This window comes from Cucurbita pepo, chromosome 18 (genome assembly GCF_057944985.1).
Source record: "Cucurbita pepo subsp. pepo isolate OVF chromosome 18, ASM5794498v1, whole genome shotgun sequence".
NCBI lineage: Eukaryota > Viridiplantae > Streptophyta > Magnoliopsida > Cucurbitales > Cucurbitaceae > Cucurbita > Cucurbita pepo.
Genome location: NC_141815.1, coordinates 10,539,644 through 10,558,657, shown reverse-complemented (window position 1 = coordinate 10,558,657; position 19,014 = coordinate 10,539,644). Strand labels below are relative to the sequence as shown.

Genomic DNA, 19,014 nt, shown 5'->3' with positions numbered 1-19,014 from the left:
TCTAATAATTTCAAAAGATGCCTACCATATATCCATTACCTAAAAACTTAGGATTTTCGATTGAAATAGAAAAGGATGGCAAACAATATTATATTTATATTCTTACTTACGAAACATATTAAATTATTACGATAATGCATGGGATACGCTATTAAATTATTATAATATTTAGATTCACTTAAATATTTTATTAAAGTCACTTTTATTTTTATTAATAAAATAATTTTGTTAGTTATTTTATTTTGAGGTATTTATTTTAAAATTTTATATAGGTTATATTTCTATTTCAATCGGTAATTTGGCCATTTCTGAACTTGTTGTTTAAAAAGAAAAAAGAAAAAAATCGGAATTTTTAAATTATTTTGGTTGATAATGATGAAAAGGGAATTTTTAAAATTATAAATTATTTTGTTGGTAACTGAATTTAGAAAATTGGTGTGGCAATAAATAGAAAATATGGGAAAAGCAAAATAGCGCGCAGTGTAGTGTATTGTTCCCTTGGCTTGCTTCTCACTGGGCCAATCCCTTTTTAAAACGCCAAAATTCTTATTCTCTTCACGCACAAACACCAACGCCAACCTCCCACACTTTCCCCCTTCTCTCTCCATTCATTTTCACTTTCCTCCTTCTCCTTCGTTTTCGCTTTCGCTCGAAGAATCTACTGTCCTCTATCTTCTACGGCGCAGGAAACTCGTCAGTTACTGCCGATCGTCGATTCTACTTATGGTATGTACCTCTCTCTCTCTCTCTCTCTCTCTCGCGATGTTATTTTGAATCTGTATCGATTGTTGGATCTATTTCGCTGTTTTAACAAAACCGCCTCGACTCGACTGACGCAAAACGAATTTTCTCGGACTGTATCGGTCTCCATCTCTGGTTTTGGAAATCGATAGCTGTTTTCCGGCCGATTTCTCCTTAATCTTGGATTTATCGCCAAATACTAAAGTATTGACGAACATTTTCCCTGATTAAACCGCGGTCTCTGGCGGCATTGGAGTTCACGCGGCCGGATACCTTTTTTCCCTATTGCATTATTAAAATACTGTACGCGTTTCGAATTTAGGTTTTAATTACTTAATTTCGACGTATAGTTCGTTCTTTATTATTATTATTATTTTTTTTTTCCTTTTCCATTTCTTAATTGGTAGACTTTGTAGGAAATTTGTTATTAGCTTTACGATTAATTTTTTATGACAGCACATTCGGTAGAAATCGTGCATAGCACTGTATAGTTAGAGGTTAAGTTACACTCACCTTACCATAATTTAAAGATATTTTTATATTTTTACTAAATTAGGCTTCAATTTCAACTCAGAGTAGAATCAAAGACAGACACGAGTTACATAATTATAGACATTTATTATTTTTATCCGACGTTTGAAATTAGATCTCTCGCATTAATAGTTACTTGTATATTCATTGAACTAAAAAAATCGTAAAAATGTGGTGTAAAATTTCTCAAAGTGTTAAAAAGCAACGTGTCTCTATAATTGATGAAAATTAGATATTTTCTTAATTATTCCTCTTTAAATATTAAGAGTAAATATAAAAATTGACCGAATAAATATATTTATGTGTATGTGTATGTGTATGTAAGGTCATACATAGCCTTGGCTTTCACTCACCGTTCGTCTTGGTTGAATTAAGATAATACTAAAAACACCCACTCTCTTCTAAAATGTACCGTCCGCGTCCGTTTTGCAACTTCACGTGGCCTGCCTTGTTAACATTCCATTTACTTCATGCCACGTGGATAATATTCTTAATTTCTTGTTATAATCAATAAAAATAGTATATTTCTTAAATTGAATTAGGTTATATTTGAGTTTTCGAGCTTGTATTTTAGTTTTTTCATCTGTTAATTTTTATTTTATATATATTTGTTTTTAATTTTTAATTGTTTTATTGTATTAAGAGGAGGAGACAAAATATTCCATTTATAGTTATTGATAATTTTCTATTTCTTATCGTGAAATAAATCCTGTGTGGCTATGACAGTGACCTTATTTGACAAAATAAACACCTTAATTTGAATATATAAGAACGTTTGAACTCTTCAACATCACTGACTTTGTGGAAAGCTAGAATTGACATGTGTGTGTATTATTTTGCCTTTTAGTTGGGATTTTAATTCTTAGTTTTTAATAATTGAGCTTATTTATGGGAGAAAAGAGTTTAAAATAATTTTTTAATTTTTAAATATATTTAATTTAATTTTAATTTGACTACTAAAAAAATTATTTAAATTATAGGGTGACCTGAAATAATTAAATTTAGCGACTATTTATGATTATTGCTTTTGAACATTATAAAGTTTTCTAAAGTAGTATGACACCTTCATCGAACTTTATGCATATAATTAATATAATTATTTTTATTGGTACAATCGGATCTAAATATCCCCCAACTGATAGGGGACCAACTTAGGTGCCCTACTCCACATCTACATGGAGAATTTCATTTTGGCCTTTCATTAGCCTAGTTGTAAAACAGTATGTTTATATCTATTGCATACCTATTTATTAGTTTATACAGTATTGTCCTTTTAATTTAGTTAAATAAAAAATTGTTTGATTTTTTTTTAGTTCAATAAAATTAAATTTTTTACGAGATAAAATTATGTTCAAATTGGCTAAAAAATTGATTGTTTGTGTTATTTACGTTTTGTCAATCCTGGGAGATTGATATGCCAATCACAAAGGACCATTTATTAGCCGCTTCTCATTCCCTTTTTAGTAAGTTGGATCTCATTTTCAATTTTGTACCCCCTCCCTATTTTTTAAATTAATTTCCATTTGACCTTTGATTGCTAACAATAATACCAATTGAGGCTGTACTGAAAATATGTGTTGAAGGGTGTTAGTATAATTTCTTATGTTGTTTTATTAGCATATTTTTAATTTTTTTTTTAATAAACACTACAATATTTTTTACATTTGAAAATTCTAATTGAGCATTTTTACACATTAACGTTATTATGTGTTAAAGTAGATTAAGGATCCCTTGATGGATTTATCATTTGTTCAATATAATATTAATGGGTCCATACAAATAAACAGCATGAAAATGTATTTTTAAAAAACTAAATTTTAACACCTTTACCTTTTTTAAAATTATAATTTGTTTTATCCTTTAATTTTCAGAATTTTTTTGTTCAAATTTATTTTATTTATTTATCAAGAACCAAAATTTATATAATAACAATAAGAAAAGAATTATTTTTCAAACCGTTTTACTCAATTAATTAAATCGTAAATTTGAATATCCGATCTTTACATATTGTTGTCTTTATTTACGAGATGAATAAAGAGATGTATGGTGGGAATTTAATACAAACAATAATCAATTATATAATTTATTATAATTATAAGTAAGAGAGAAAAAAAAATACATTTTATTTACATGGGATTGGGAGTGTAGGATTTCGATGTCCTGCTAATAAATTCTTCGCACGTGTGATTGCTTTGGTTCTTGTTATCTTATTTTAATGAAAGAATGTATTTGCCAATGGCGTTGGAGTGCGTGAATTCGACGCTCCTAACGAGCGCGTGATGATTAGTAACTGTTCTAACCCAAATACGGGAAATTTAATAGGGTGCGGGAGAGGACACGGGAGCGGAGGTGAGAAGAATTACTCTAACGAAACCAGTGTCTTTGGAGGCAGGATCAGATGCAGCCGATTATAGAGCTCCTAATTTGCTACAACGCATCCTAAGCCTCTTTAAAGATGTACGGCCAGGATCAGATCTATCTCAATTCAAGGTAACTCTGCTGCTGATGCTCTCTCTCTCTCTCACTTCTGTGAAATATGTTTGGGTAATTAATGGTATTTTAAATTATGGGTAATTATGTATGTAATACAATTAATGCAAACATGAGAGTTTTGTCCATAAAAGTAGATTGATTTCAGGTGCCCCCACAGTTCAACATGCCAAAATCCCAACTTCAGTGTTATGGTGAATCTTTGTATTGCTTCAATGAAGACATGTTAAAGAAGTGCAACAATGGGAAGAACCCAATAGACAGATTTGTGGCTGTGGTAGCATGGAATGTTTCTAATCTTCGTCCTTTAACTTTTGGTATTTCTCCTTTCAACCCAATTCTTGGGGAGACTCATCATGCTACATCAGGCTCCCTAAATGTTCTACTTGAGCAGGTTCCTACTTAATCATCCACGTTCTCCTTCTTTCTTTCTTTCTTTATACTCTTTTTACTCATTCTCTATGGAAATTTGTGACAGATTTCACATCATCCACCAGTGAGTGCCCTCCATGCTACCGATGAAAAGGAAAATCTGGAGATGATATGGTGTCATCAGCCTATTGCCAAATTCTATGGTACCCAAAATCTCTATTTATCTCTATAACAATAGATTTTTTCGGTGCGAACTACCATTTAGCAGAGTAAGAGTAAGACCTAATCACTCCATAATAGTATGATATGGTCTATTTTGAGTATAAGTTCTCATGGCTTTGCTTCCGGTTTTTCCAAAAGACCTTATGTTAATGGAAATCTATTCCTTTCTTACAAACCCATGATCAACCCCTTAATTAGCATACTCCTCTCCCAACAATCATCTCTTCGAACAAAATATAGCATAGAGCCTCTCTGAGGCCTATAGAGCTCTCGAACAGTCTCCCCTTAATCAAGATTCGACTCCTCTGGAGTCTAAAACAAAGTACACCCTTTGTTCAACACTTAAGTCACTTTTGATTACACCTTCAAGACTCACAACTTCTTTGTTCGACGTTTGAGGATTCTATTGACATTGCTAAGTTAAGGGAATAACTCTGATACCATGTTAGGAATCACATGCCTCCACAATAATATGATATTGTCCACTTTGACCATAAGCTTTCATGACTTTACTTTTAGTTTTGCCAAAAATGCCTCATGTCAATGGAGATCTTTTCCTTACTTATAAACTCATGATCAACCTCTTAATTAGTCGATGTGGGACTCCTCTCCCAACCATCCTTAACACAAGTATTGTGCTGTTATTTGTCCCATGTGTGTGCTTCTATTTGCTAGATGTACTCTAGTCTTTCCATAGTGTATAAAACCGACGGAATCCAGAACAGAATCACAATGAATTGTGGTATAAAAATAAGAAGAGCTACAAGACAACCCAAGAATTCTAGATACTTCGAATCTCCACTCTCTTGAGTGTAACTCAAGCCTAAAAACATCAAACAATTTCCCTTACCTCCACCTTTTTCTCTCCTCTCTCTATTTATAACCAAATACCATAACAACAATCTATCTAGTTAATTACTAATATGCCTTTAATATCTTAATAGTACCCTAATAGCATTCCTATCATACATCAATTTATACATAAACCATTTTTGTAGGTACATCTTTGGAGGTGGAAGTAAGTGGCAAGAGAGAGCTGAGACTTTTAAATCATAGAGAAACTTATGTTATGAATGCCCCAAATCTCACGTTCAAATTCCTTCCAACACCTGGGGCTGAATGGAGTGGTACTATAAGAATTGTATGCCAAGACAGTGGTCTTGAAGCTGAGTTACGTTTTAAAGGTCTTTCTTTCTTTGGATTTGGAGGGAATGCTAGATCGATCAAAGGAAAGATTTTAGATAGGTCGTCATCAAAGACTCTTTACGAGATAAATGGTCAATGGGACAGGTAAACCAAGGCTCTATGCTAAGTATCCCTCTTCAATTCTGGAATCATCACAATTTTCCTACTTTCTAGAAGCAAATTTTGTGGTTTAGTTCATAATTTCAGAAAACAATTGAACCAAAGAAACAAACACAATATAAACAAACACAAAATATGTTTATAAACTGTTCAAATAATTCTATATGGCATCTTTCAAGATTCCTATTCACAATATAAACAAACACAGAATATGTCTATTAATTTCCTCTAAACTCATTCAACTTATATTGCAGAAATGTCACTGTAAAGAACATGGAGAGCGGTGAAGTTACAGTCATATACAACGCAAAAGAAAACATTTGGAGGCTGAGAACTCCTATAGTTCAAGACCTAAAGGTACAATATTTTCCATAATCAACTTTCTTTATCGCATGGTGCTTCATACAGGCCATGAAAGCCCTCTAGACTTATTCAAGTTATTCAATAATCAACGCATGTCTTCACTCATTAAGGAAAACATGCATATCAAATGGTATATATATATACATACCTGATTGTGAGCTGAACATCTTCCACTCCTACTCAACAGAATGTGTTGCCAAGTGAATCAGCAGTGGTATGGAGTGAGGTGAGCCAAGGCATTCTGAGCAAAGACTGGGAGGCAGCAAAAAGAGCAAAGAGAGCCCTGGAGGACAAACAACGGGAGCTTGCAAGAGAAAGGGCATCCAGAGGTGAGACTTGGGTTCCCAAGCATTTTACTTTTTCTTATACTAAAGAAGGTGGGTGGGACTGCACACCTATCCACAAATCTGTCTCTCCATCCCCCATTGTTGTACCCACATAGCATATTCCTTTCCTCTCCATTTTTGTGTACAATAACAAAACTCCATAGTTTGTTATATTGTAAGTGTTATGGAGGAGTTATATAATGATCAAGAAAAAATAACATCAAGCTGTTAGAAAATCATTCCCAAGAGGCCTTTAGTCGTCTAGAAGTTGACAATCAATCCTGCTGAAGAACACTTTCATTTGTTCAAGATCAAAAGCCACATTGTAATTCTGTTGAGCCAAAATACCAATCACAGACAGATTTAACATCTCGGAATTGCTTGGCAAGATGGCCAAACAGAACCGATCACCACCGTGCTGCCTAAACAAACTTCCAGATTCCAATACCAAATCGGCACCGCCGGCGAAATGAAACGTCACCGGCGGCAGACCAATAAGATCTCGACTCACAACTCCTTTGAAACATAGCCCTTCAAATTGCCTCCTGGTTGGGATTCGTTCCAACAAACCGTTAGCCAAATCGAGTATCTCATCGTAAAGTAGTTCAAACCCACCATTGGCGAGCTTGGTGTAAGTCATTCCAGAGTCGATTAGAACTCCACCTCTGCCATCCCAAGTCATCTGGAAGGCTTTTGGGTCAATGTTGAGTCTCTTTGTTCCAACACTGATGCCTTCTAAATTGACATAATAATGCCCGAAGTGGATCTCCAGAGGGGTGGAATCGCCTTCGACGTAGGCTCCCTCGCCCAAGACGAGCTGGTTGTGAGTGTAGAGAGGATCGTTGATATCGCCAATGCAATAGGAAAATTTGTTGCCCAATTGAGTTGCCATTGTTATGTAGGGATAAGCACCCAGTCCAAACACGCCATTGTAGCTGTCGTCTATATTGGTTTTGAAGTTCATATGGCCACACCCAAATGTTAAATTGGCCTTTCTGATTTTACCTGTTAATTAATGGCGTAATGAAATTAAAGTATCATTAGGGACTAGTAAAAAATGGATTAGACTCTCATTTTATCCTAGTTGAAAACTTAAGCTAAATGAAAGGTAAAATTTACATTTTTTTACATCTTCCCAAATTATTTAATTGGGTAGGAAGAAGCATTTTATTGGAAACTCTACCTTCATCAGATGTCTCAAAGAGAAGTGATTCCTTCGCAAGAAGTCCTTGGGAGGTATCCCCACCAAGGTACCTCAACTTATACTCGGCTTGATTATAACCATTGCATCTGTAACCACTGACGTAGTTATAGCCAGGAAAGCCACAACCCAATATTTTGAAGCTTGATGATTTCAGTGGATCAAACCATGAGCTCGATTGCCTAAAACAGTTAATACAAGGCAGACATTGCACCCACAGGAGGGAGCTACCAGTGTCAATCACTACGAGCTGTGCCACCGGTGGAGAACCGATCGACAAATTAACGAGAAACCCACTACCTCGGTTGAAAGGGCTGAGATTTGATCGAGCCACATTACCAACAGACTTCAATTCTTTAATCTTCGACTCAAGATAAGCAAAGCGTTCAATTGAGCTCGTCTCCTCTCTCTTCGATCGATCTTCAACTGTCTCATTTGGGTCATATAGTGGATGTAGATAAGAGTTTCGATGGATGAGCCTGGTTGCCAAACGTGAAGGCTTTGTCATGGTCATCATGGATGAGATTATGGCTGTTGACAAATAAAATGCCAAGGTCAGGAAAGGTAAAAGATGATGAAGAGAAAATAACGGAATCACCATGTTGATTATGATGCATGCAACGGAGAATGACTGTTGATCTCTTAAAGCATGTATGCAGAATAAATACAATGTAAAAGCCATGTAGAACCAGAAAGACCAGCAGGTAAAAGATGAGGGAAAAATATTAAAGTATCAGTTCATGACAAGGTCATGTGCAAATAAATTAGGGGATCTAGCAAGAGATAGAAAATGAAGAGTATAGAAACTGATTCATAGATGAAATGTGAGCATCTAAAATATGAGCATCAAATGAATCCTGAAAAAACTTATAATCAAAGCAGGGTGAAAAAATTACCGATGATAAGACTTGCATAATGTTGGCGGACTTTGCAGTTAAAAGGATAGCATCTTCTGCAAAAGCGCCTGACCAACCAAAAAGTTTCTAATGAACTAGAAGCAGAGCAGGAAAATGTTATGGACATCTCAAGTTAAGGGGCCGAGTAATGCAATCAGGCCATTTCCAAACGTTTAAGAGATAAACTGACCTTTCTGCCTCTCCTGTTTGAAGAGCTTTCTAATTGAGGTGCCGCACAGAAAAATGATACTCTTTGAAACTCAAAAGATAATATATTTGTAAAAAATTGCAAGATGTAAATTCAGATCCTCGTGTTTACAAAATATTACTACAACATCTATGGAAATATTCTTCCTTCAAAATCGTGTGTTAAAAAAATAAGAGGAAAAAGCACCTAAAAAATGTTAAGTAAAAAAAAGATAATATATTGCCCATCCCCGAGGAAGCAACACCAACATGTTAGCTCCCTTCCAATCTCAGATCACCATACGCACTCGGCAAGCAGCTCGATGCACTCAAGAATGGTGGTCGGTCACATTAAAACCTCCCCAAGGCCAGGAATTTACAACCTTGAACTGAATAAAAGACCAGATTGAACAACAAACTGTGAAGTTATTGTTGCAGCAAAAGATTCTGAAACTTCAAAAAAAAAAAAAAAAAATGTAAACATGAAAACCTAACTCAAATTGTTGTATAGTTCGTGAAAAGATACAGCAACTTATCCAAAGCTTGGGGATGGAATTTTCTTGCAAATAGGTAACATGGCCGATGCAAACCATTCCACAAGCAAGGCCACCTCTGTACTTCTTTCTGTAGACCCAGAAAAACAACAATTATATCAAGACATCAACAAAACTTCATTATAATAACAGAACAAGCATACCTTCTTGTCACTTGTTACATGCACACTCACATCAATCGACTGCAAAGATAGCACCATTAAAAATAATCAACATCCACAACACTTTTCCCCTTCAAATCACCTTACCATATGGTAGGGCTGTGACACAAGGGGGAGTAGATGACAAACTGCAATTGGTAAGAAAAATGACTGGAAAAGGCTAACATTTTGGAGCTTCACTAATGAAAATCGGTAAGTGAAAATATTGACATTATAAATAATCATACCGTAATATTCTGCAAAAGCTCAGAGGTAATAGCCTCCGCTCTATAAGATTTTGGATGCCACTTTCTTTCAGACCAATCAACATGCGTTACTGACCAATTTGCAATTCCAGTCGGGTCAATCATCTAATGGTTGTAGAAAGGGGAACCTTTTAGCAAGAAATCAGGAAATGCTCTGTGGTAAGATGTGTCTGGAGGAACTCTTACATTGAAAAAGGTCGGCAAGTAGTGCTCATCAGCTATGCAATTGCGTCCTTCTAAACCTGGCTGTGGATGAGAATTAACATATCAATACATGGTGGTGGGTCCGTATTTGGTAACCACATGGGCAGAAGATATCTCATAATTGGCCATTAATGCTGATCAATTACATGAGAGGAGGAAGAAACAGCTTTGTGCTTGGAGTATATACAAACCAAAAGAAAAAACAAACAAACCTTCCAAAATTTTGGGGACCAGAGATTACACTACCTACTTAATAAAATGGAGTCTCATGTGAATTTGTCCAGGCAATGAAACAAAAATTGAAAATATGCCCCCTGAGAGCTTTGAGAGGACAAGATCTTGACAGACAAATAGAACTGGTTGTACATAAAAAGAACTAACATAAAACCTCAAACCCAATAAATTGCTGTCAGTAGGATAAGTGAATGCAGACGTGTAAGCACGCATAAAGCGATTGACAGGGTGCACCAGGACACACCAATGAGATGCCAGAGGAGAGAGAATAGAAAATACTCTCAATTTCTACTCCTCATAAAGGTCAAACCCAAAGAAAATTCACTAGATATGATTAGAAACCACGCATACAGTTTGGTTAGGAAGAATGGTGTCAGCATATTTGTGAGAAATGAGAAGGGCTATATAATCAAAAGAAATTTTGCTCAGGATGTACAGGAAAATGAGGAATCTGAATTCAACTTATCTTCTGATGAATGTGTCTGTGGTGTGTGTGTGAGAGAAGAGAGCATTATATTATAATATATCCATAAGATGTTGTGTAAAAGAAAACTATACACATTAGTTTCCTAATTCTGCAACAGACATACAGAAGATATAAGTTTGCAATCACCTGGCAGTAGTTGCGAAATTTGGAGTAATAAAGATTGTCAGCCAAAACTATTATAGCATGCTGCCGTTTCATTGTGAACCACTGCATAAAATAAGGAAAATTGAGCTTAAGCTTGCAAGCTATGCATTAATTGTCCAATTTGCACATGGAAGAAATATCTCAATTTCAAATCTAAGCCTTAAGGTCAAAGATGCTAAACAAATAGGCAGATGTATGAATCAGTGCATCCATAAGTCTAACCCATCAAACCCAACCTAAGCCCTTGAAGTTCTGCCACATTTCAAATGGCTAGAAATAAACAAGAGAACTATTTTTAAGTTTTGAACAGTTACAGTGGCAACCCAGACAAGCACAGAAGCTAACGAAAGAACCTAAGTACTTAATTCTTTCCGTTAGTGTACAAAAGGCTTCTTCCACACCAACGCACGATAAAAATAAAAATAAAAATGCAGCAGCATGAACTAATCAAATTTGCGGAAAGTTGGATGAATGATCGAAATTTCAGGAATGTACCTGTGCACCTTTTCTAAAGTGTTTCTCCTCCACTTCCGGTAACATGTGCTCTGAATACCTGCCATTTCCATGTGGACCAGGATCCTTAAAGCTGAGAAAATTGGTATCTATTAGAAATATTCTACAAACAAATCAATACGCAGTATTAAATTGTAGAAGGTCTTGCAATCTGACAAGTAACCAGCTGCTAGGAGTCGTGTGTGTGTGTGTGTGTTTTCACAGAGAAGTTGGGAGTAATAGCTATACCGTGTAAGTCATAAGGAAATGAACACGTGGAGAGGAAGTGTGAAGGTATATAACTCACCAGTCTACAAAACTTATATTTGAATGCATCAGATACTTGTAGATATAGTCAAAACCATACAAAGGCACACAACTGCAAAATAAAAGGAACATTATAGTTGAGAATAAGAATGTAATACAACTCATGAAAAGATAAAAGAAAAAAAACTGAGATTTCAGTCACCTATCAGAAAGTAAAACAAAATGGTGATTATCTGGATCCATTAGAGCATTTGCCAGCAATCTTCTCTCCGCATCAACCATGGTAATTTTACCCCACACCACCTGCAATAGTAATCAATTAAGTGTCCAATTATTTACATGCTCATCAAAAAGGGGCTTCAGGAAAAGGATAAGATGTATATAACGTGGCAAGAATTATCCATATGACATGAGTAGAAATATAACATCAGGCTAGCATACGCACAGACAATGGGAATTTCATTCTGACGCCATATAGACTAATAGCTTTCTTTTAGTTTTATAAGTATAACATAAGGCACCTGATCACTATGAATATCCCGATCCAAAAAGTGGCTGCTGACATGAGTTGGTCTCTCCTTAGATGCATGGACATAAACAGTGAATTTTCCTTCATGACCCTGCCAGGAGATATGAACGAGTTTTTCCATAAAAAGTCAGTCCGTGGATAAAGAAGTAATGGATTTACAATGAATGAGTAATGAGCCAATGTTAAAACAACTAATTCCCCTTATTTCAAAGCCTTGATGGATATCATTATCAGTGGCTTATGAAACTAAATTAAAAAAGATCAGTTTTTTGGTATGCTATGCACGTAATAATTGAGTAGTTTTTCACGAGCTAAATGCACATACACCGTTAAGTTATTGCAGGAAAATAACTACAAAGAAAAATACAAGAAGAATAAAGATCACCAGCTTAGATAAGGAAAAACAAAAACTTACATTGAAAAATTTATCCCACAGCTTCTCAAACGGCAAAGGCCCAGGAGTCAAAAACATAAATGCTAACTTTGGAGTTTTTGATGGAACAATAGGTGAATTCAAAATTTCTCGAATAAAAACATGAGAAGCAACCTCTTCATCAGTAAGTTCTCTAGCAGGAGCAGGCGGAAGCCAGTCCGTAATGACCTTACAGCCTCTAGAAGAAAAAATGTAACAGGCATCGCTAGTTTGAGGTGGATACATGTATGCACAGATAAGGAAGACAATGATGAAGGAAACCAAGATGATAATCCATAAGGGCTGTTTCATATGAGTACGATAGCGAGGCCCAGGAAAAATCTGCATCTCACTATGACAAAACGCCTGAGTTGTCTTCATCTTCAACAAAATGTACTGCATCTATATTTCCATTGTAATTGCTATCTACCAATATGCACTCCTCCAATGAGAAAGTACATGCCAAAAGTTACCAGAAAATCTGAAAGTTGACTGATGAAGGAAAATCTGCAATTTGATGGCATACACAAAATTTTGTTGTAAGTTCTAAAGAATCTTCTGATTAGCCAAAATGGAAAAGGCAAAGCTCCCAATGATTAAAGAACACAATAGTATCATAATTCCTGCTATGGTAAACACATGAGCAGTACACAAGGTCACAGCCCTGTCTACTGATAGAAACTTTTGCAGTAAGTCACTTTCCAACAATCCCCACCCCACCCCAAATGACAAGAATAAAAACATTAAGAAAAGACGCTGTGAACTCAAATCGAAAACGCAAACAAACTAAAACCAGTAGTCAACTGTGGGAAAAAATCACAATAACAATTAAAGAAGAGAAAATCTAGAGCCTAGATTCCTCTGAAAGAAAACTAAGAGCAATCCGACAATCCAAAACTACAAATAAATTAGGATGGGAAGGTGTAAAAGAAAAAGGGAATCAGAACCGGAACCGGAACGGGAATCAGAATCCGAACACTCAACTCAGTGATTAAAGAAAAAAAAAACAAATGTAACAAAGATGAAATGAGCTAAAAAAATCATACTCACAGAATGATATCGACCCACGAACCAACGGTCGAGTATCAGAACTTCGCCCCGTCCCCTTCCGAGATCCAAATTCCAAATCATGAAAAATGAAAAAAGAAATAGAACAATCAGGCATTCATATGCCGGGAAGAAATGGAGATAATTTAATAACTTGTCCCGTAAAGACTATGATTTCCATTTCCATGTCAGAAACGCTTCGTTGTCGTGCTCCTTCTCTCTCTTCTCCTCTCTAAAAAAGGAGGGAAAAAAAATGTGGGAGAGCCGAACCTTGGACGGAGCAGGCGTAGAAATGGCGTTCCAGTTTCAAGTGCACAGCATTTTTCAGGACGACGTTTTTTAATTTCACAATATATATATATAATTCTTAACTTCTCATTTTTATTTATTAATATTATTTAAAATGGCAAAAATCATTTGAACTCAAAAAACGAAAACAATGTTCGCCTTTTCGTCAAAATTAGGCCCACACTCAGCGCGTTATTTATTCAAATGGAAAATAATGAAATCAACAATCATAAACATAATTTAACAACTAAATCATTTAAAAAGAAAACCTGAGTTGATTAAATTATGATCATAATTCAAATATTTACAAACATTAAAATAGAGTAGGTGGAATTAATTATAAATTTTAATACAATAAATTTTAATTATAATAGGAGTCAATCATTTGATGGATTCAATTATTTAAATTTGATCTACATAATCTTAAGATAGTACAACAACTTGTCAATTTACATCTATTTGGTTTGGTTCTATAAAGATATACAAAAATAAATAAATAAATAAATAAATAATTTAAAACTTTTTATTATTATGTTTTTTATTTTGTTTTTATCTTCTATATGTTAATGCTTGAGTAGTTGTTATTTATTTTATGCATGGTAAGAACTGATTTGTGCCTTGCAAATATACAGAAAAAATATGGAAACCTTTTTTTTTCAAAAAAAAAAAAAACAAATTATATTGCTGTAATTTAATATAGCTTTTTCTAGGATAGAGATTTCCCTACTCTAAAAAGCTTTTTATTATGAACAGGTTTTCAAGCAACCCACTCTACGATGGATGATGTTTTTTTTTTTCTTTTTCTTTTTCTTTGAAGAACTAAAATTATATCCTTTACTTTTTTGGTTAGTTCTTCCAACAGCAAGAATATACAATCATCCTTAATCAAAAAAGAAAATTAATGCACTTAAATTAAACTAAAACTAAGATTAACACATCCAACTCCAAACGAAATTTATCCTAAAAAGTTAAAAGTCTCCCACCACAGTTAACAGGTTAATTAGCTCTAAAATTTAGATCCTCGACCCCTTTGTTTTAGAACTTAGATTTTCCCACCCTACTTGAAGTTTTAACTTCATGAAAAAAAAAAAAATCATTACTTGGTCAAACTAAAGTTTAAGAAACAACAAAACATGAGCAAAAGTTTGGTAAAGATGTCGGTTAATTGGTCGTGCCTTTTGCACTCCCAGTGCTCCAATCACGTTTTTGGGCCCTCAATAATTGAATTGAAAATACTGTTATCTAATCGAACTAACAGGAAACAGGAGGTTTCAATTTAAGATTATCGATCAAAATGGTGCAAGTGCTTTAAAACAGGAGAGAAACAAACCTTTTGATATGCTTTATTTGCCACCGCTCCTCCACTTTCATACCAAAGTGACTGCAAAAAAGAGATGGGTCAAAAAAATTAAATTCGGTGTGTGTACGAATGAGATAGAAGAAAAATAGTTCTTAATATTTTTCAAATAGTTTTGTTTTTGTTTTTTTTTTTTAATAGAAAAAACATATTTGATTACATTTTTTCAAGCTACTCTTGATTGAGTTGTTCTCAGAATAACTTGGGAATAATTTTCACATACAAGCCAACAACAACAGGATTAGTAAATGAACACATCCCTTTAGTGCAGGATTTGTTTCATAAACACAGCATTTTAAACCTAATTGTTAGTCAATGTATATGCAATGTTATCATAGCAGTCAAAATAAGAGACCTAGCAACAACCCCTGATGTAAAATGTTAGCTGCAACTTAGGATAGAAAGTCCAAAGATGATAGTACATTTGGAATTAACTTAAGATCAGAAGGTTAGATGAATTTGGAGTGCTCATTTGAAGCAATGAGTAGTCAACATTAAATATGACAGGAACTTCAAATCATTCGACCAGTTAAGAATGGAAGTCCACTTCACCACTCGAGTGGGTCAATAACCTTAAGTCAAACCTGCATATCTAGAAGCACTTGGACTGGCGTTGTTCGGTTTTATCATTTGTAACTTGAGTGCAGCAAAATTTTGTATTGTGGATTGCTTAGAATTGGAAGACACATGATGTATGTAATTTAGGAAATCTTAACCTATGAGAGGAATAAATAACTCCAAATTTTCCAATGACATTGGAACTCGGTCTCTTCAACATGAAAAGGCGTCTACATTTATTGAACGTTAATTGTTAAAGCCAAAGCACTGAACGGATGATAACTACTAACAATGGTGCTCCCTCGTCGGTGGAATTCCAAACTATATATATGTATTTTCTGATTTTGCTCTTCGTTACCTTAACTTTAGCAACCTTGACTACAAAAATTGGGGGTGGGGACTTGAACTTTCAACCTTAAGGGACGGAGTAGATGCATTAAGCTTTGAAGTAGGTTCATGTTGGCTTTGTGAAGTCTACTAACTTGGGGACAATATTATCAGATAATGGAAGAACGCAGAAGGAAACAGCTCAGATGCTAAAACCTACCCCTCAAGTTCATCAGTTCGTGCAAGTGTATATTCCTTACTCGAATGCTCCTTGTTAACAGTAAATCTATTTTGCTATCAAGAGGAATTGATTTGTCAAAAGTAAAATTCTCAGATGCCACAAAACACAAATTCATTAGACACCACAACGTCCAAAGAAAGAAAAATAGATGAGTGCTGAAAAGAAAGTCATGAGGTGCTGTGTCATGTGTAATGATCAAGCACAAATGAGAGTTCATTTTCAAAAATATATGTTTAAAGAAGCCTCACCCGAAGAAATGCAATGTCCCTCTCCAACATCACAACCTAGCCTGATTGCTCTTGAATGAGTTGATTCTTCACAAGACAACACAAGAAGCGAAAATCAGATAAATGGAACTCACTTCACGGAATTGAACAGAACAGAATGTAAACATAATGTTTCTCTAACACCTAAAGGCCAGATACAATCCAAGTTCAATAATCAACCGTAAACGAAAATCCTCCCGGGAGGTAAAAAAAAAAAAAAAAAAAAAATGAAAGCGTATAGCACAATGAACAGTTTGCTGAATTTTGAAACTCAACCAAAAGAGTTTCCTCTTCTTCTTCCACACTTCCTAGAAAAGAAAAAAAAAAAAAAAAACAGGCACAGTAGAATTGTGAAGAGGAAGAGGAAACAATGACGCAAAACTGACCGAGAACCGAGATCTTAGACTTCAGCAGCTCAAGCACCGACGGTAAATGTAAGGCGTTGAGTTCTTCAAGCGGTTGATCAGCAGAATGGAGGTTGAAATGAGAATCCAGAAGAAAATAGAGAACCGGAACCCTAGAAAGTGCTTAAAATCTGCCATTGCAGAAACCACGAGCACTGAGACGTCGGACGAGTATGGCGGGGGCGGGAGGAGTTGTTTTGAGTTGTACTATTTCAATTGACGTTGAGAGATTTTGCAAATTAAGCCTTCTAATTTGGTGAAATATCAATATGTCCCAAAGTTTTCAATTTCATCAACTCCTAGCTTTGCAACTTACAATTTAAAAAAAAAAAAAAAAAAAAAGGAAATTTAATTCATTTCCACCAAAAAATAAAAATAAAAAATAAAAAAATACACCTGATTAGTCAAGTTAATTTGTGCTCATATTAGTGAAATTACCTTATTTCACTTTAAAATACATCACTTTAAAATACACATGATTAGTTAAGTCTAATTTATATATGATGATAAGTGGTGGAACCAAATCGCCGAGAATTCTATTTGGATAAAGGAATAATAAGCGCAACCATTTATTGACAACTTGGTGTATGCCTATATTTTGATTCCAAGGGAGAGGGGAGAGGATAGGAAGCACCGGGAAAATCTTATAGCATTGGTGAGTAAAGAATCGAGACCATATTTAAATGAGAACGATCTTGAAGATAAGATGACTAAGAAATGCTTAAAAAAATTGAAAGTCACTATTTATATCAACAAGGTGCTCATTCAATTTCGATGGCTCAATCATATAAACTTTATGGTTTGGTTAAACGTGTTTAACTTAGAGTCATTCTGTGTTTGGTATCCTCTTATAATTTTTCTTAGGATGCATGTGAGTGAGGATATAACATGTTAGAATGATTCGTGTTGTTTTATGGAGATAGTTTTCACCCTTAAGAAGCGAATAATAGGTAACGTAAATGTGTTGCACGGGAGCAAGGGAATGTCTAGGTCATCAAGTGCTGAATTTGAATTATGAATCCTGAGCATGGGTTTTTGTGGATAAAAATCGAACAACAACCAAGCACGACGTTTTGTAGTTAAAGCAAAATAAATAAATTCTCTGGACAACTTGTGGTATGGCAATATTTTGACTCCAAGGGAGAGGGAAAGTGGGTGGAATCCCATGAGACAATCTCACCGGAACAAGAATTATTGAGTTGACATGTTAGGAATCACGACTCTCTACAATGGTATGATATTGTCTACTTTGAGTATAAGCTACTGCCATGTTAGGAATCACGACTCTCCACAATGGTATGATATTGTCTACTTTGAGCATAAGCTCTAGTAGCTTTGCTTTGAACTTCCCCAAAAGGCCTCATACCAACAGAGACAGCATTCCTCACTTATAAATCCATGATCTTCCACTAAATTAACCAATATAGTCTCACTCCCAATAATCCTCGACACAAGGACAACATTAAAAATGATTAAGATTGAGCTAACGATGTGGAAGATGATCGAAAATGAAGCATGAGAAAGATGGAGAGGGAACGAGAGCCGAAGAAGACTGTGCTGGCGGAAAGCCGGCCAGCAAGTCATTCTTGGCTCAAATTCCACTCACCATCTCTTCATGCATTATTCTTCGATCTCATCTCTTCTTATGAATCTATAGCAGCAAAATCATTAGGATTGGGCTACAAAACTGTTGAAGATGATCGAGAATGAAGCATGAGAAAGATCGAGAGGGAGCGAGAGCCGAAGAAGACAGTGCCGACGGAAAAAATGGGTATCAAAATTCGGCCGACAAGTCATTCTTGGCTCAGGTTCCACTCACTATCTGTTCATGCATCATTCCTCGATCCAAATAATCCATCCCTAAGGACTTCTGTTCATCTATATGTTTACAAGATGCATGGATCAGCAGCAACTATTTATAGGGTCCAAAAGCAAACTTCTTATGACCTAAAGATATTGTTTATCAGCTAAGATTCCAAGAATAAAAGACAGTTTGTCAACTGCGTACGGAGCCGATGATCGGCTAGAATTCAGTTTTGAGCAGAGTCGTGGCGAATCTTATCCATGGAGAACAAATTCCTGAGATGACATGGGGAAGAAAACCTGCAAAAACATGGGTCTAAGCCCATGATTCCCACTCCCACTATACTGCAAATTGGAAGCC

General features: G+C 35.2%; 3 protein-coding genes across 7 annotated transcripts; 1 reads left to right on the top strand and 2 right to left on the bottom strand.

The window, feature by feature from the left end:
* The first annotated feature begins 485 nt into the window (after positions 1 to 485).
* On the top strand, positions 486 to 6,589 carry LOC111779880 (oxysterol-binding protein-related protein 4C). The gene is made up of 7 exons (XM_023660065.2): positions 486 to 726; positions 3,595 to 3,762; positions 3,911 to 4,156; positions 4,241 to 4,337; positions 5,355 to 5,646; positions 5,916 to 6,018; positions 6,212 to 6,589. Exons 1-7 carry the CDS (start codon positions 724 to 726, stop codon positions 6,464 to 6,466), a joined length of 1,164 nt encoding a protein of 387 aa, XP_023515833.2. The 5' UTR covers positions 486 to 723; the 3' UTR covers positions 6,467 to 6,589.
* LOC111779877 (putative aspartic protease At2g35615) lies at positions 5,863 to 8,776 on the bottom strand. Of its 3 annotated transcripts, XM_023660060.2 has the most exons (4): positions 8,638 to 8,776; positions 8,448 to 8,542; positions 7,534 to 8,082; positions 5,863 to 7,355 (listed from the first exon to the last, which is right to left on the bottom strand). In XM_023660060.2, exons 3-4 carry the CDS (start codon positions 8,066 to 8,068, stop codon positions 6,604 to 6,606), a joined length of 1,287 nt encoding a protein of 428 aa, XP_023515828.1. In that variant the 5' UTR covers positions 8,069 to 8,082; positions 8,448 to 8,542; positions 8,638 to 8,776; the 3' UTR covers positions 5,863 to 6,603. The 3 variants fall into 3 exon arrangements, with proteins under 3 accessions (XP_023515828.1, XP_023515827.2, XP_086975689.1); XM_023660059.2 differs by having other exon boundaries at positions 8,448 to 8,644; XM_087119563.1 differs by lacking the exons at positions 8,448 to 8,542; positions 8,638 to 8,776 and having other exon boundaries at positions 7,534 to 8,167.
* Positions 8,696 to 17,085, bottom strand: LOC111779879 (glycosyltransferase BC10). 3 transcript variants are annotated; one of them, XM_023660062.2, is made up of 14 exons: positions 16,833 to 17,085; positions 16,429 to 16,494; positions 15,028 to 15,078; positions 13,413 to 13,467; positions 12,366 to 12,869; positions 11,943 to 12,041; positions 11,624 to 11,724; positions 11,462 to 11,533; positions 11,158 to 11,248; positions 10,645 to 10,725; positions 9,780 to 9,839; positions 9,576 to 9,698; positions 9,331 to 9,369; positions 8,696 to 9,257 (listed from the first exon to the last, which is right to left on the bottom strand). In XM_023660062.2, the coding sequence occupies exons 5-14, from the start codon at positions 12,762 to 12,764 to the stop codon at positions 9,129 to 9,131; spliced, it is 1,194 nt and encodes a 397-aa protein (XP_023515830.2). In that variant the 5' UTR covers positions 12,765 to 12,869; positions 13,413 to 13,467; positions 15,028 to 15,078; positions 16,429 to 16,494; positions 16,833 to 17,085; the 3' UTR covers positions 8,696 to 9,128. The 3 variants fall into 3 exon arrangements, with proteins under 3 accessions (XP_023515830.2, XP_086975690.1, XP_023515832.2); XM_087119564.1 differs by lacking the exons at positions 15,028 to 15,078; positions 16,429 to 16,494; positions 16,833 to 17,085 and having other exon boundaries at positions 13,413 to 15,021; XM_023660064.2 differs by lacking the exons at positions 8,696 to 9,257; positions 15,028 to 15,078; positions 16,429 to 16,494; positions 16,833 to 17,085 and having other exon boundaries at positions 9,331 to 9,476; positions 13,413 to 15,021.
* Between the last annotated feature and the right edge of the window lie 1,929 nt (positions 17,086 to 19,014).